Source organism: Cervus elaphus, chromosome 30 (genome assembly GCF_910594005.1).
Source record: "Cervus elaphus chromosome 30, mCerEla1.1, whole genome shotgun sequence".
Lineage (NCBI taxonomy): Eukaryota > Metazoa > Chordata > Mammalia > Artiodactyla > Cervidae > Cervus > Cervus elaphus.
This window is the reverse complement of record NC_057844.1, coordinates 29,137,793-29,155,229: the sequence shown is the minus strand read 5'-3', so window position 1 is coordinate 29,155,229 and position 17,437 is coordinate 29,137,793. Positions and strand designations below refer to the sequence as shown.

The 17,437-nt window shown below is 38.4% G+C and overlaps 2 protein-coding genes across 7 annotated transcripts in view; one reads left to right on the top strand and one right to left on the bottom strand.

The window, feature by feature from the left end:
* FRY (FRY microtubule binding protein) overlaps positions 1-17,437 on the top strand; it is a 423,715-nt gene that overhangs the window by 326,740 nt on the left and 79,538 nt on the right. For all 6 annotated transcript variants that reach the window (XM_043892044.1, XM_043892040.1, XM_043892039.1 and 3 more), the window contains 5 exons: positions 668-828; positions 2,756-2,866; positions 6,635-6,789; positions 16,650-16,749; positions 17,190-17,361. In XM_043892044.1, the coding sequence (XP_043747979.1) occupies positions 668-828; positions 2,756-2,866; positions 6,635-6,789; positions 16,650-16,749; positions 17,190-17,361 (699 nt within the window). The remainder of the gene's footprint in view (positions 1-667; positions 829-2,755; positions 2,867-6,634; positions 6,790-16,649; positions 16,750-17,189; positions 17,362-17,437) is intronic.
* On the bottom strand, positions 9,994-10,833 carry LOC122686791 (MAD2L1-binding protein-like). The gene has a single exon (XM_043892053.1). The coding sequence runs from the start codon at positions 10,816-10,818 to the stop codon at positions 9,994-9,996; it is 825 nt and encodes a 274-aa protein (XP_043747988.1). The 5' UTR covers positions 10,819-10,833.

Here is a 17,437-nt window from a genome sequence, read left to right as displayed (position 1 = left end):
TTATAATTATAATTATAATAATATTATGTTATTTTTTCATAGAACAAAGTGAGTCTGAAGCATTTTCATCTAATAGAAACAAAAGAGAATAAAAATAGTTTGGTGTAAAAATAGATTACTGTAATTAAAATTTTGTGACATAATTATAAAAAGCTGAAAGTCATCTATTTCTGGTTTTTCATTATGATTTAACATTATAATGTTGTAAAACTTTATTACCAATTCTCCTCATTTTTAATGACCCTAAATTATGGTTTGAGTTAACTTCCTCAGTTAAGGAATTTTTGTTTGAAATAGACAGTGTGTACATTGTATTTACAGTTCTTCCTAAAGACACAGCAGCAGTTAAGAGAACATTTAATATGTAAGGAGTAGCTGAGTGGAAGGTGTTGCAGTTTTTCTATACATTACTTAGAAAACAGTGTCTGGGAATCCATTTTCTATCTTCCTGCTCTAAGACAGGATGCTGTTGACTGACACATTAGGAGAGGAAAGAAAAATAGGCTTGACTTTTTAAATCTATGTTTCATTACCTAAAAAAATCTTGAGTTAGAAAATGAAATTACTCCTTTCCCCCAAACTTAAGAATCATGTGTAATAGCAATGTCAACTGTATTCACTGTATTTTTTCAGTGTAGTAGACTCTTAGCCTGTGTTTTCTCTCTAGTTCACCACCGAAGATTTCTCTTCCCCCAGCAAAGCCTGAGGCATCATCTTTTCATCTTATTTAGCCAGTGGGCAGGACCCTTCAGCATTATGTTCACTCCCCTGGATCGTTACAGTGACAGAAATCATCAGATTACAAGATACCAGTATTGTGCATTAAAGGTAGGTCACCTTTGCCTCATGAATGACTTGTCAGATTGATGATCTCTTTCCTTAAACAACCATGCCTTACATAAGGGTAAAATAAATAATATGGTATGACATGATAAAGTACAAACACACATGCAAAAAAAATCAAGTATATACACCTATATAAATACATAAGCTCACTATACATTCTAAAATATCTGCACATGAACAAAATAGAGATCTCTGTATAACCATGTAAATATTCCAGTTTTGCTCATAGTTTCAAAACGCAGAACTTTTCCCAGATTCCATTTTTATCTAAAGATTTCTACTGTATGAAAACCTTAGTTTTTGCTTATTTTTCCCTGATAGCTCAGTTGGTAAAGAATCTGCCTGCAATGCAGAAGACCCTGGTTCAATTCTTGGGTCTGGAAGATCCACTGGCGAAGGGATAAGCTATCCACTCCAGTATTCTTGGGCTTCCCTTGTGGCTCAGCTGGTAAAGAATCTGCCTGCAATGCGGGAGACCCAGGTTTGATCCCTGGGCTGGGAAGATCCCCTGGAGAAGGGTACGGCTACCCACTCCAGTAGTCTGGCCTGGAGAATTCCATGGACTGTGTAGTCCATGGGGTTGCAAAGAGTCAGACGTGACTAACTTTCACTTTAACTTATCCTTTAAGTAGCTGCCTTGCCAATTAACTTCCACCTTAAAATGTATATGGATATAGATATATATCCTCATGTTCAAAACCTGTGAAGAGCCACATTCTCTTTTTAATCTCTTTCCATCCTAGAAGACTTACAGAAATAAGCTTCTACACTACCAGGACTGTTGAAAATTTTCAGAACCATGATTCCTTACAGCTTAATTTCCTTTAGAAACTAATTGTATGTTGACTGTGTCATACATATCAGAAGTTGCTAACTGTCAAATTCACCTTTGCCTCAGTGGAGCTAATATAAGCCATGGCCCTGACAGTCATTTGGACCTATTGATTAGAGAGTAAATCAAGATCTTCCCTTCTCTGGATGGCTGAGTCCCTTTGCTATCCACCTGAAACTATCACAACATTGCTAATTGACTAGCTTAATATAACATTAAAAGTTTTCATTAAAAAAAAGATCTTCCCTTCTCTTGCTTTCTCCCCATCTCAAAGGAACTAAAGTTTATATTCTTCATTTTTTTTAGCTTTGATTAAAATCATAGTTACCTATTTCCACATTTTTCATAGCTTGTCAGTTTAGTGCATTAGTCAAATATTTGTTAAGTTTCTGAGTTCAGTGTATTAGTCAAATATTTGCCATCAAAACAAAATTTGAAAAGCTATATTTATCATAAGCAGAATTCATTCACTTGAAATCACCAAAGGTAAGCTTATTTTAAATCCTGTGAAATGGTCATTTTGTTTTGAATATCTCAGCCATACATTGTAAAGATTTATTATAAAAGTACTTGTCTACAAAGTTCAATTTATGGGTTTTGATTCTTGTAAAATGAGACAAAATTAGCAATTTGGTGTTGTTTTTTATTGAATCCACTAAGGAATACTTTAAAATCTTGTAGACATAACTGCTTTAAAAGCTGCTGCTGCTGCTAAGTTGCTTCAGTCGTGTCCGACTCTGTGTGACCCCATAGACGGCAGCCCACCAGGCTTCCCCGTCCCTGGGATTCTCCAGGCAAGAACACTGGAGTGGGTTGCCATTTCCTTCTCCAGTGAATGAAAGTGAAAAGTGAAAGTGAAGTCACTCAGTCCTGTCCGGCTCCTAGTGACCCCATGGACTGCAGCCCGCCAGGCCCCTCCGTCCATGGGATTTCCCAGGCAAGAGTACCTGAGTGGGTTGCCATTGCTTTAAAAGACCCTTGTCATTTATAAATCTGGTAGTATGTGTTTTAAAGTCACTTGCGCATCATTCAGTCATGCCAGGATTCATTTGCAGTTGTGTTCTGTTTTGTTTTCAGGCAATGTCAGCAGTGTTGTGTTGTGGCCCAGTATTTGACAACGTGGGGCTTTCCCCAGATGGCTACCTATACAAGTGGCTTGACAACATTCTGGCTTGTCAAGATTTACGAGTAAGTACTAGCCAAAAATACATTGTTTTAAATATCTTGATTGTTTTGTCTTGGTTCGGTTGGTACTGACATGTCTACACATTGTTCACAGTGCAGTCTCTTCACACATTAGCCACAGACGTGTAGGCTTGTTTGTTGCTTACATTGCACTATGATGCATCAGAATAAGAAACATAGTAACGTTTACCAAAGTTGACCATAAACCAGGCCATAAAGCAAGTCTCCACAAAGTTCAAATGATTGAAATGACACAGACTGTATTCTCTAATCACAGTGACACTAAGCTAGTAATAGATAACAAAGATAATTAAGAAATACTCTTCCAGATACAATGATTTAAAGAATACATAAAAATAGAAAGATAAAAATATTTTTAACTGAAGAGTAATGAAAACACTATTTACTAAACATGTGGGTTGTAAATAAAACCTTGCTTAGGATGAATCATATATTGGAAAGACAAAAGACTGAGATCAGTCACCTAAGCATACATTTCATGAAGTTAGAAAAAGTATATCAAACTCAAAAAAAGCACACTGAAGGAAATAATAGAGATAAGAGCACAAATTAATTAAAGAGAAAAAATTACTAGAAATGGACATTTAAACTAAAAACTTGAACTTGTTAAAAGACTAATAAAATTAGTAAATCCATGGGAAGTCTGATCAGGAAACATAAGATATAGGTCATCAACCTCAGAAATGTAAAGACTCATTACTACAGATGCCACAGATGCTAAAAATAAGACAACAAATAAACATCTTTGTGCCAATAAACTTGACATTCTAAATAAAATAGACAAATTTCTAGAAAACACAGCACAAATAGAAAATCTGAATAGTCAGATAAGTAGCAAAGACATTTAATCTATAAGTGAGAGTGTCCCCACAAAGACAACTTTAGGACCAGATGACTTTATGGATTAATTCAAGACTTAAGAAACAGATTGCAAAGATTTAATACAAATCCTTAAAGAGAAAACATATTGAAAGGAAACACATCTGGATATATTTTATGAGACCCACATAACCTTCATGCTAAAATGGGACAAGGATTTAATAAGAAAGACAACTAAAAGGCAAATTCATTCTTGAATATAGATATAGAAACTTTAAATAAAATATTAAAAAAATTGAATTCAGTGATATATTAAAAGAGGATGCCTCATGATCAAGTTGGGATTATTCAAGAACTGCAAGATTGGTTTAATATTCAAATATTCTTCAATTCATTTATATATTAATTATATAAAGTCTCAGGAAGTATCATCTGATCATCTTAATAAGATGCAGAAAGAGCATTTAATAAAATTCTACATTCATTCTTGAGGGCAATTCCTAATGAAACAAAGAATAAAAAAGAACTTAGTTTGATAAGGGGTATCTTTAAAAAAAAAAAAACCTATAGTAAACATTCTACTAAATAGTGAATATTGAAAGTGTTGTCTGAAATTAGAATGACCCAGGAAGCCCACATTCACTACTTCTGTCAACATTATACTAAAGATCCTAGCCAATGGATTAGAAAAGAAAAAATAAGATAGCAGGAATGAAAAAGAAGAAACAGTTTGTTTTGATTAAAATCAGAAACAGATGCACAGGCTTAGAGAATAAATTTACGGTTACCAGTGGGGAAGAGTTGCAGGGAGGAATAGCTTGAGAATTTGGGATTAACATGTCCACACTGCTCTACTTAAAATAGATAACCAGCAAGGACCTGTAGTATAGCACAGGGAACTCTGCTCAGTCCTGTATAATAACCTGAATGGGAAAAGAATTTGCAAAAGAACAGATACATATGTATGTGTAAGTGTATCTCCCTGCCGTACACCTGAAACTGACAGAACACTGTCAGTGAACTGTGCCCATGTAAGATGAAAATGGGAAAAAAGAGTGTGGATTTGAATGTGAAAGCTGAGGAATTAAAGTTTCTAGAAAATACAATAGGATAGTTTAATCCCCGGATTTAGGGAGAGATTCCTTAAACAAGATGCAAAAATTACTAACCATCAGGAAAGACTAATAACTTCTCTTCACCAAAAGACACCACTGAGAGTGTAAATAGGTTGGTTATAGAGTAAAAGAAGATATTTACAACATAGAGCCAACAGAATTCTTATCTGGAATATATAAAGGACCTCTACAAATAAATAAGGTAAAGACATTCATGAAAAAAATGGACAAGAGAATTAAACAAGCACTTTACAAAAGAGATTATCCAGTATATGCAATGGGAGACATATACAGAAATATTTAAAGCAGTATTATGAGCTGGAACAACCCAGATGTTCATCAGTAGTAGAATGAATAAACTGTGGAGCAATCATGAATTAGAATATTATGCAACAATGAAAACAAATAAATGTAGAGGACTTTTAAACATAAATTGAGTAAAAGACACATAATTGTATATATTACATATTAATACTATAATTCTATTTTCATAGAGTTCGAAGCAGCTCAGACTCTTCAGTGGTGGTAGAAAACAGGATGCTGGGCTCACTCACTCAGTCGTGTCCGACTCTTTGTGACCCCATGGGCTGTCACCCGCCAGGTCCTCTGTCCATGGAATTCTCCAGGCAAGAATACTGGAGCAAGTTGCCATTTCCTACTCCAGGGGATCTTCCCAACCCAGGGACTGAACCCATGTCTTTTGTGTCTCCTGAATTGGCAGGCAGATTCTTTACCACTGTGTCATCTGGCGAGCCCAGAAATCAGGATAATGGTTATTCTTGAGGAGGGCTTCCCTGGTGGCTCAGATGGTAAAGAATCTGCCTGCAATGTAGGAGACCTGGGTTGGGAAGATCCCTTGGAGAAGGAAATGGCAACCCACTGCAGTGTTCTTGCCTGAAGAATCCCGTGGACAGAGGAGCCTGTAGGTCTACAGTCCATGGGGTCACAAAGAGTTGGACACAACTGAGCAACTTTCACTTTTACTTTCTTTTCCCAAGTATGCACTAATAAAAAAAATAATTTAAAAAAAGTAATTTTGTTACACAGTGAAGTTCTGGGGCCCATACCCTATAACTTAAGAACAATCAAGCCATAATTTTTCCTTCTCCAGTGTGATTGCTATGGGTGGGAGAATGAATAACTTCAGCAAGAAGTGGGAAAATGTTACTTTCTGAGGGGAAGATAGCCCCCAGACACCAGGCTTATCCTGGACGAATGTGACCATCCAGTATTTAACTGTAGCTTTAAGAATCACCAGTTAATGATCCTGTTAATTCTATCTAGCATGATAGTCTTTTCATATGAAAGTCTGATTAAAAAGTGTTTATTGATAGCATATTTCTTTTTCAAAGATTGTCAGCTAAGCTGTACACAGTGTATTTATAATCAAGCCTAATAAACATACTCCTCTGAGCTTTTTCCATAAAAAATTTGCACGCATAAAGGCTTTCCTTTTATATATTTAATTTTTTAAACCAAATACATGCATTTTTCAAAAATATTTTAAACAAATATTTTCAAGTGTTAAATATTTGCCAATGAAGTCTCTGTCACCTTGTCAGTGTTAAAAATAGAGAATGAGTGGGCTTTATATGATAGACTGACACTGGCTCAAATTTAGTTTATACATTTCAATTTCCAGTTGCAATATTGCATCCTTTTAAAGACCTTTTTGTGAAATAAAAATTAATTAAGATGGATGTTCAGTCTTCACTTTCCTTTTGCCCAGTTTACATTCACTAAGCTCAATTTTTGTGTCTTTCCCTGGAATAATCTTTCATTAAACATGAGGGGTTGCTTTCCTCTGTGTATTCAGGTGCATCAACTTGGCTGTGAGGTTGTCGTCTTGCTACTGGAACTAAATCCTGACCAAATAAATCTTTTCAATTGGGCGATTGACCGATGCTACACTGGTTCCTACCAACTTGCGTCTGGTTGCTTCAAAGCCATAGCTACTGTGTGTGGAAGCAGGTATGGATTCTTTAAGTGGAAGCTACTGGTCACTGACAACTGCAGATTAAGGTTGCCCTTCATCATATTGAGGACTGAGAGCTGATTGTTTTTGCAAATATCCAAGTGGAGTAAATTCTAAGGAAATAGAAATGGCCTCTCCTTCTCCAGAAGATAGACTGTTCTAAGTTCATAGCTACATTGAGTTTTCATTCTACCAGGAGAATGGTTTGTAGTTCAAGCACCCTTCTTTTTAAGTTGCCTGGAAATTTATAATGAAGTTTTAGAGCAGGCTTTGAAAATGACCAAGATTTCATTTAAGGAATTTCTAGAAATATTTGTGATAAGTATGAACTATAAGCCCTTCAGCCATTTTGAGACCAAACTAAACTCAGGAAGCAACCTAAAAACTTTAAATTTCTCTTGTACAAACCTTGAGAAAGGAAGAAGGGGCCGGGGGAAATGGGTCTCCTGGGATTCCAGAGATTATGCTTTTAAAAACATTGCCCTCACTATGTAAATCAGTCATTCAGCGGAGTCATTCATCTCTACAGTTTATTGAAATAATTTCATAGCTAAGCTGAAAGGGTTAATAAAGACTCCCCAGATTAGAACAGCTCTTCCCAAGAAAGAGCTTATTATGTATTACAAACGGAGAGAAGACAGCCCACCTTTGTTTTTGAAAGGACTCTCATAGACTGTTAATTGTCCCTTTTAATTAAATATGGCATTTTAAATAGCTATCCTAAGCTACCAGATAAAGGGAATAAAAGTAAATTCATTTTAAATTCCAATCTGTTATGGTTCTAAATTAATAAGAACAGAATTTTAGAAGACATCTACTTTCAATAAACCTAAAATGAACATGCTATTTAAAGAGACAAGTTTCTCTTTAGTATTTTTCTTTTATGAAGATGATAGATAACGTTTCATGTCTAAAGCTTTCATCTTCCATAGTCTAAATAGTAAAATTTTTATTATACAATTTATTATACAATTAATTTCCATAAAAGTCATATCAGATGATAATCTAAACTGTCTGATTTTCCATTGGTTTATTTCTTTTTTTTTGTTTGTTTTGTTTTTTTTTGCATTGATTCTATATTTACTTAGCACCAGTAAGTGGCAGGTTCCAAGTCAGGAAACACAATCTGAAGCCAGAGATGAAGTCCCACAGCTTTCCAATGCTACCAAATTCAGCAGGGCAAACCCTGTTTAATCATCTCAGAGTAAAATCACACAGAATGTACAGTACAGTGTAAAGCACTCAGCCTCTGGAGTCAGCTGGACTGGATCTGAATCCAGGTTTCAACACTTAGGCAAGTTATTCAGTCTCCCCAAGCCTCATCTATAAGACAATAATATAAAATCTATAAGGTTATTAGATTAGATAATATATGTAAAGTGCTTAAAACCTACTATAAAATATAAACTATTTTTCATGTCTTCTTAAAGTATAAAAAATAGTATGTATTGTTCACACACACACACACACACACCACACACCTATCTCCAACACCAGCAGGGTGAGGATTCTGCCTTCAACTTGCTTCCAAGAAATAAGCAGATGTTCTCAGGGACAAAGAGCGTTAGTGCTCAGTGGTCAGGACAGCACCAAGCTGGCAAGGATAACACTAAGGATCAGGATGGCCAAGCCACAGATGGCGCTGAGGAGTGGCCACTGGCAGGAGGGCAGGGATGGCATGAGGACAGTACTGCCAACAGTGACTGCCAGCAGCCACCACGCAACTGCGATGGAGACACAGGGTGAATTCCAGAAGGGACACGTGGCCTCACGGAAGTGACTCTACTGGGCAGACCCGTTGTCTTAGCCTATAGTTCAATCAGGCTTTGGAAAGACTCTCTTGGTTTTCTTTTCTCAGGTCCCTTCCGCTGTGTGACCTCTGCTTTGGGTACACATACTCTAAGGGTCACAGAAACCAACATGTGGCTAGCAAAGAACATCAGGCTAGGAGTTAGCTGATGAGGATTCTTAGTCCCAACTCTGCTATCAAACTGTTAAAGAACCTTGGCCAAGTCATTTAACTTCCCATATTGGTCCAGGAATAATGAAGAGAAAGAACTATTAGAAAAAAAAAAGAAATCATGGAAGGCTGAAGCCTAAGAGACCAAGGGAGAAGATTACTTTAGCCTTAAGCCTCTTTAAGTCCCTTTAAGCCAAAAATGTTTCAGGAAAATTTAATATGAATCCATTCATTTTATAATATATTTAAGTCCATGAATCACACCCACATTATGTCCCTGTTAAAAATTCTGAAAAACCACAGCAAAAAGCTAAAAAGGACACGTGCACCCCAATGTTCATCGCAGCACTGTTTATAATAGCCAGGACATGGAAGCAACCTAGATGCCCATCAGCAGATGAATGGATAAGGAAGCTGTGGTACATATACACCATGGAATATTACTCAGCCGTTAAAAAGAATTCATTTGAACCAGTCCTAATGAGATGGATGAAGCTGGAGCCCATTATACAGAGTGAAGTAAGCCAGAAAGATAAAGAACATTACAGCATACTAACACATATATATGGAATTTAGAAAGGTGATAACGATAACCCTATATGCAAAACAGAAAAAGAGACACAGAAATACAGAACAGACTTTTGAACTCTGTGGGAGAAGGTGAGGGTGGGATATTTCAAAAGAACAGCATGTATACTATCTATGGTGAAACAGATCACCAGCCCAGGTGGGATGCATGAGACAAGTGCTCCGGCCTGGTGCACTGGGAAGACCCAGAGGAATCGGGTGGAGAGGGAGGTGGGAGGGGGGATCGGGATTGGGAATACATGTAAATCCATGGCTGATTCATATCAATGTATGACAAACCCACTGGAAAAAAAATAATAAAAAAAAAAAAAAAAGCTAAAAAGGGTCACCTCCCCTCAGCCCTGGGGGTGGGTGGGGAGGGGAGGGAGCCTGTCTGTGGGCCCATGTTTGCTTTCCAGCCCCCAAAAGAAACACCTGATCCAGCACCTTCTGGGAAAATCAACCTATGATTCAAAGAGATGCTTGTTCAATGATGATTATTACAACCCCAGTCATACCATCCGTCCACCAGAAAGTCTAAGGGGGGTAGGCAGCCAGAAGGACAGAACCTTCCTCTCACCAGGAATTAACTAGCTCCAAGCAGGAGATGGGTGACCTGGTGCTACCAGGGGAAAGATAATTTAGCCACTGTGTTCACGATGAGCATTCCCATTCATTCATGGAAGCCTTTCAGTGTCACTGGTGCCTGGAACCAAATGTAATCCTCCCAGGTTGTAGCTGGGATGGTGGGTCGGCCACAGGACAAGGTCACAGTCAGCTTGTGGCCCCGGCTGGGCACTCTGTAGTTGAGCTTGGGTCGAAACCAATCCTCTCGACAGTCGCGGTGACCCTGCACCATGACAACGGTGCCCATGAGTGGAGGGACCTGCAGCTCACTGAAGGCATCAGCCAGGAAAATGGCTCGGAAGAGGCGGCGCAAACAAGCTGCCGTGCTCAGGCTCAGGTCCATGCTGTTGGGGGCTAATCGGGACAGGTCAAGCTCGTAGAACTCCTTGGGGCTGAGGGCGTTGCCCCCAAGGAGGATCAGAACTCGAGGGACTAGTGTCCGGGCAGAGAGTCCCTCCAGGTGGCTGAGGACACTCTCCAGTTCTGCCAGGGTTTGCTGGCATTTCCTGCTGCTCACCTCAGCAGTGGCCCGAGGTTTCTTCTTCACTGCGTCCTCTGCCTGGGGAAAAGGTTTTCGGTAGAAGTGCTTAAGCTGTTCGTAGGGCAGAGGTAGTTGCTGGCGTTGGTACATGATATGTTTCAGGAGCTCACAAGTAAAGCGACAGCAGCCTTCCTGGCTCACAGGCCCAGGAAACACCACTGGCACCATGCAGTCCCTGGGACGAAAGGGCTCCAAAGGGTTGGGAGGTTCCTGGGTGGAGGCGGTCTCAAGTAGTTCTATCTGGGGGTCCTGGGTTTCCTCCGACTTCTCACAACACTCCAAATCAGGGACTGCAGCCGGGGACTGCACTTCCGGCTCCGGGGCCGCCATCACCTGGTTTATTTTTCTTGATGTTCAGTTCAGTTCAGTCGCTCAGTCGTGTCCGACTCTTTGCGACCCCATGAACCGCAGCACGCCAGGCCTCCCTGTCCATCACCAACTCCCGGAGTTTACTCAAACTCAGGTCCATCGAGTCGGTGATGCCATCCAGCCATCTCATCCTCTGTCGTCCCCTTCTCCTCCTTCCCCCAATCCCTCCCAGCATCAGGGTCTTTTCCAGTGAGTCAACTGTTCGCATGAGGTAGCCAAAGTATTGGAGTTTCAGCTTCAGCATCAGTCCTTCCAATGAACACCCAGGACTGGTCTCCTTTAGGATGAACTGGTTGGATCTCCTTGCAGTCCAAGGGACTCTCAAGAGTCTTCTCCAGCACCACAGTTCAAAAGCATCAATTCTTCAGCGCTCAGCTTTCTTAATGTTAGCAATACTAAGTAAATGACATTTATCCTATAGGATATTAACAAAATAACATTTTTTATAAAAGTCTCTTTCTCTGGAGGATTGTTTTATTTTCAGGTATTTCAACATTCTAAAAACAAATTTCTGCTCTTTGATTTTAAAGAACATATTTAGAATCTATGACTTGGACCATAAGTTCATCTCTCAAAAATAAAAGGAGGAATAAAAGTTTCCTCTCTTTGCCGCCCTTCTCCCAGTGAACTTGGTTTGAACTGTCTTAGTCAAATTTATTTCATCTCATAAAATATCACAGTGCATTCCTCTGAATGAATCTAGATTCTTTTTAGGGAGCACAAATAAATGTTTTTATGAATTTAGCAATATAGTCTCAATTCCAGTAATATCCCAGTCACAAAAATATTAAGTTATAAAGCTCTCTATGTTTAGAGTAGGTTTTAAAAGAGAGCGTCCTAAAATATTTTGGTTTCTTAAACTAATATTGCCATCAGCTTACACTCATGACAAATCTATTCTGAGGGAAGGTCAGGGCCAGATGCTGCCATGGCTGTGACCTCTCTGCTAAGACGGTGACCAGCACTTGTCATTTCTCACCACAGGGATGTTCAGAATTTCAAGTTTCAGCTGTGGCCTAAATTTGTTCTCTTTTCCCACAAGTTCTCAGTCTTTGTAGTTTAGATAAGTCTCCAGATTTGTTTGAGCAACTTTGCACTTAGGTTTTCAGTATTTTTTTGAAAAGCACTTCTGGTGTTTTAGACTTTGTCTTCTGCAAGTTTAATTCTAAAAAAAAAAAACCACCCAAATCACTTATGAAATAATCTGTTCCTGAAAAGTCACACACAAACTAGATCATGTTTTATAAATTCCTGAAACAAGGTATCTGAACAGTAACTCCTACAAGACATACTCTAAAGCAAAGAATTCTTCCTGTAAAGTAAAATAATTATTTTAGTATATATATAATAATTACTATATATTATATATAATAATTACTATATACTATATATAATAATTACTTTATTTACAATATATGATCATATATTGGCATATTTTTATAGGAATATGACAACTTATAGGCAGACTCATTTATTAAGGAACTACTTGTAATTGACTTTAAAATACCTAAAAGATTTAACATTTTAAAAATATAGATGAAAATTTTCTACCTTTAGAATGAAAGTAATTTTTACATAGCTAGTATATAAATCTTTATATTCAGCAGCTGTGATAGGAAAAAATGGTTCTCTGCATTCTTTTCAGTTCCTTTTATTTCTATAAATGTGTGTGTGTAGTGAGCTTGCTGGTCTCCAGTCAAAATTATAACTGTAATTATAACTACAATCTGACTCTGCTGACATTGAGAGATTTGGAAGTTGGAGTGGAACGTGAATAAGACCGGGGAAAGTGAAGTAAAAGTAGAAAGTGATCGTAAAACTGATATTAGTTTCAAAGGCCTTTTCATGATATGTTTCATATTTGAGTAAAAGCTTTTAAATGCAGCTCAGTACTATAATTTAGCACAAAAGACAATAGTTCACCTGTCAGGCAGCATTAATTCCAATAACTATTTGGCTCCTGTGTGTGTTCTCATTAATTTTTCCATCAATTCCAAATTATATCACTTTAGAACAGATTAGGAAGTTGAGAAAGAGACTAAATGGCTTTCCGAGGTTGTAAACCAAGGTAAATAATGTGCTCTCTATTAAAAGTGTAGACTGCTTCCAATCACTGGCTTAATTCAGCAGAATTCTCTTCACGTTTAATTAAATACCTAAGAATTCCATTGTTTTCACTCTTATTCTCGAGCAACTCCTCAAATATATTTATTTTTTTCCCTCAAATATATTTAATAGATGTTTTAGAAGTATATGTAAATCAAAGTTTTAATTTTTAAAGAATTGTGTTGGGTTTATTTTTGGAGGTGGTTTTTATTGTCATTATTGTTTAAATGCCTATCTTGCCTTAAATATAAATCTTTCCTATTTAAATCAGATACAGCAAACTTGAATTCTTTTTTTTTAATCAAGTTGTTTAAATTTATTTATTTTAATTGGAGGATAATTACAATATTGTGATGGCTTTTGCCATATATCAACATGAATAAGCCACAAATGTACATGTGCCCTCCTCATTTTAAACGCTGGCTCCCACTACCCTCCCCATCCCATCCCTCTGGGTTGTCCCAGAGCACCGGCTTTGAGTGCCCTGCTTTATGTATCAAACTTGCACTGGTCAGCTATTTCACATATGGTACTATACATGTTTCGATGCTACTCTCTCACATCATCCCACCCTTGCCTTCTCCCACAGTCCAAAAGTCTGTTCTTTACATCTTTGTCTCCTTTGCTGCCCTGCATGTAGGATTGTCAGTACCATCTTTCTAAATTCCATATATATGTGTTAATATAGTGTTTGTCTTTCTCTTTCTGACTTACTTCAAAGCTTGAATTCTTAAAAGTAAATGCCCCGCATTTCTTAAGAGAATAGCATCCATCTATTATCAAAGAAGACAGGGAAGCTTATCTTTCATGAATCACAGTCGTGCTCTCTGACTGGTGATGTGCAGCCCCATTTGGTTGTGTCCCCTGGAGAATTTCAGGAGAGCACAGAGTTTGGGAATTTGGACTCTGGAAACATAATGTCTTGAGATTGAATTCTAGCTCTGTCTCTCATTAAGCTGTGTGATCTTGAACAACTTACTTCAAATGCTTACTCATTTGTGAAATACGAGTGGTAATGGGGTTAGGGTAAGGATTAAAGAAAAACAGTATCTTGACCAAAGGTCTAGCACATGGTAAGCACCCTGTAAACACTATTATTATTGCTATTATTATTCAACAGCTATTGGAAGCAAAGAGCTATGATGTAATCATATCAACTAGTAAAATCCATTTCTCTTTAGAATAACTCAAAATTATCTTGAGTTTCATCAGTTAGTTCTAGATAAGCCAGAGCTAATGGGTATTTCTCAAATTCTTCAAAGTTTCCTCTCTTTCAGATGGAAAAAAAAATGAGTTTTCTTTCTTATTTACTTTCTGAACCACATCTAACTTTTATATTTATTTTATCATTTTATTTTTATTCTGTATGATCATAGCTGTCTTTCTTTTATCCTTCCCCTGTCTATGCTAAATAATTAAATACTGAAAAATGTAAGATTCTATTTCTAAGCCTATTTTAAATGTCTAAGTACAGATGTTTTATTTGTACTCTTGCACTCATCGGAGAGCTTTCTGATTTTTTCCTTCTCTGGGTTTCTTTCACTTTCTGTATCTGTATTACTTCTTTCAGTGTGGTTCCCCTTCAATTCCATAACTCAAGTTTTAAACAGCTAATTGAATTCCCTGATTACATGGTTGAGCACATAACCCTGCATAAGAGGACAGCTTTGTCTACTCTTCCCCTGCCTTTAAATCCCCAGTGGTCCCTAGTAGTTTCCAGTGTTTATTTGAAAATATATATGTATTAAGTCCCAGAATCAGAGACAGCAATGTATGTAAGACGTCTCTGCTGCTGTAGGGCTCAGAAGAAAGTTACCTTTCTGTTTTCACAGAAAGGTCTGTTTCCAGATACTGCAGTTCATAAGAATTCTAAATTAGACTGGTCATGAAATGACCTATTGTGGGGTGTCTAGGAGGTGGACAGCACAGTGGATAAGTGTTTGAATTCTTGGGAGTAAAACAAATCTAGGATGGAATCCAGGCTCCACTCCTTCTCCCTGACCTTGGGTGAGGATTTAACATCTTTAAGCCTCACAGTCTTGGTGTGACGATTAAGTCAGAAATCTTGGTAAAGGGCTTGGTATGGTAACTCGCACAAAGTCACCATGTCATAACAGAAACATTACCCACGGCTCATCACCATCCTCACCACCGTCATTTGGGGGAGGTTTGCCCAGTTTCTCATCAACCTCATGCATTTTTGTTCATTTAAAATTATAGTCCCAGAAAAGTAATCATGTTGGAGTGCTAACTGGTAAAACCACTTTGGACAGTAATATAGCAGCAGTATCTACCAAAATTTTAAGTATGCCCTTGGACCCTGCATGACTTGTCTAGAAATCTGTTCTAAAGAAATACTTGCCCATTTGGTGTTGGCAAAGTTATCATAGTGAAAAAAATGAAAATAACCTTTAAACATCTGTCAGTGTATGTCCAAGGTTGGCTTTCCCAGGAAATAGAACCCTGCAGTGGAGATTTGAGTTCAGGAAATTTATTAGGGAATGCCCTTGGGATCAACATCTGTGAGGAAGTGAGGGAGACAGGACCCAGCAGAAGAAAGAAACTTTAAGCAGTCCCATGGGGAGCACTGCTGGGGAGCATGCATGACCTTGGTCTAGGCAGTTCCCAGAGAAGGATTCAACCAGAGAGATCAGCCTCCAGCGCGGTAGTGAGAGGATGGAGCACCTCTGTCCTGAAGGGAGATCTAGGCGGCACAGGATCTAGGCACCACGACAGGAGTGGTTATTTATGGTTTGTCCATGCTGTGGAGCAGGGCTCCTTGATGGCTCAGATGGTCAGGAATCTCCCTGCAGTGCAGGAGACCGGGGTTCCATCCCTGGGTCAGAAGATCTCCTGGAGAAGGAAATGGCCACCCACTCCAGTGTTCTTGCCTGGGAAATCCCATGGACAGAGGAGCCTGGCGGGCTACAGTCCACGGGGGTCCCAAAGAGTTGGACACAACTGAGTGACAGACACTTGATAGTGTGGAACCCTGTACAGCTACTGAGAAGACTAAAGTGAGCCTCATTGTCCAGTGAAACATGGACATGTAGGTAGTATAAGCACATTTAGGTTTAAAATCCTGTGTACTGGGGGAGGGGTATTTTGACATGTATAATCTTTCAAGAAGCTATTCTCTCCGCATAGAATGCACCCCGTGCTACGCCTTCCATGGCCATGGATTTCTGTATCATCTGTGGACAATCCCAGGTTCCTCCTCATAACTAGACTGTATAGTTTGTCTCCTTAACTCAACTGTGAGTTTCCCTTAAGGGAGGGCACCAGCTGGACTAGCTTAGTATCATCAGTTCTTTGCAGTTGTTTCCGATAGATGTTTGGTGCTCAATACATTTAGATGGATTGAATGAAAACATGAAGTCAGTGAGCTGTTGAGTTTAGACATATTGTCTTCTGTCTTTTCCTCTTGTTCTTGGTTTTCATCAAAAATCTATTAGCAATAAGTAGACTTTTGTGTTCATTGAGCTGATGTGACAATATTCAGTTTTAACCTCAGAGCAGTTTCCCTTCGTCTACTAATAAACAGCAGATGAGGATGGTGAAATGGGCTTGGGAATGCCATTAGTGTGACTGAGCTCAGTGTGCTGTCTAGAATTTTGAGAGGTAATGATCTATCAAGGTTACTAGCCAGGCCATCCCATAACCTGTACTGTTTTGTTTTGTTTTAGGAACTATCCCTTTGACATAGTGACGCTGTTAAACCTTGTTCTGTTCAAGGCCTCTGACACCAACAGAGAGATTTATGAAATCTCCATGCAGCTCATGCAGGCATGTATCACTGACGACAGAGAAATTTCCATCCCTGAACACAGAAAACAGAAGTGGTAGTTGATCACTAGATTGCTGTTTATTGATACACATTCATGTATTTCTGCACATCACTGGTGGATATGATGAGTGAGAAAATAATACTTAATTATCTGTAAACACAGGCAGTAACTGATACTTTGCCTTTCATACAGTATTAAAAGATGCATTCGTTAGTTTTATTACAAAACTGTATTCAATATAAATACTCTTGAGATAGCCAGCCAGTGCTTTTTCATACTGTTTATAATTTTCATATTTCTTTTTTTTTACTGTGGACACATGAGAATGGTATAATTTTAATAAGTCATAATAGAAAACTGGTAGCAATATTATCTCAGTTTTACAAATACACATTTTTATGTATGTTTACATGAAGCTACTCTCCTACTTCTTTACAGATCCTTGAAGCAAAGCTTTTTGTGTACTCGAAGAAAGTAGCCGAACAAAGGCCTGGCAGTATTCTGTATGGGACGCACGGCCCATTGCCACCGCTCTACAGCGTGTCCCTGGCCTTCTTGTCGTGCGAACTGGCCAGGATGTACCCCGAGCTCACACTTCCTCTCTTCTCAGGTACCGTGCAATAGTTAGTCATGGCATGTGTGATCCTTTCTGCCCTAAGTATTCTTACTTTTAAAATTCTAGTGTA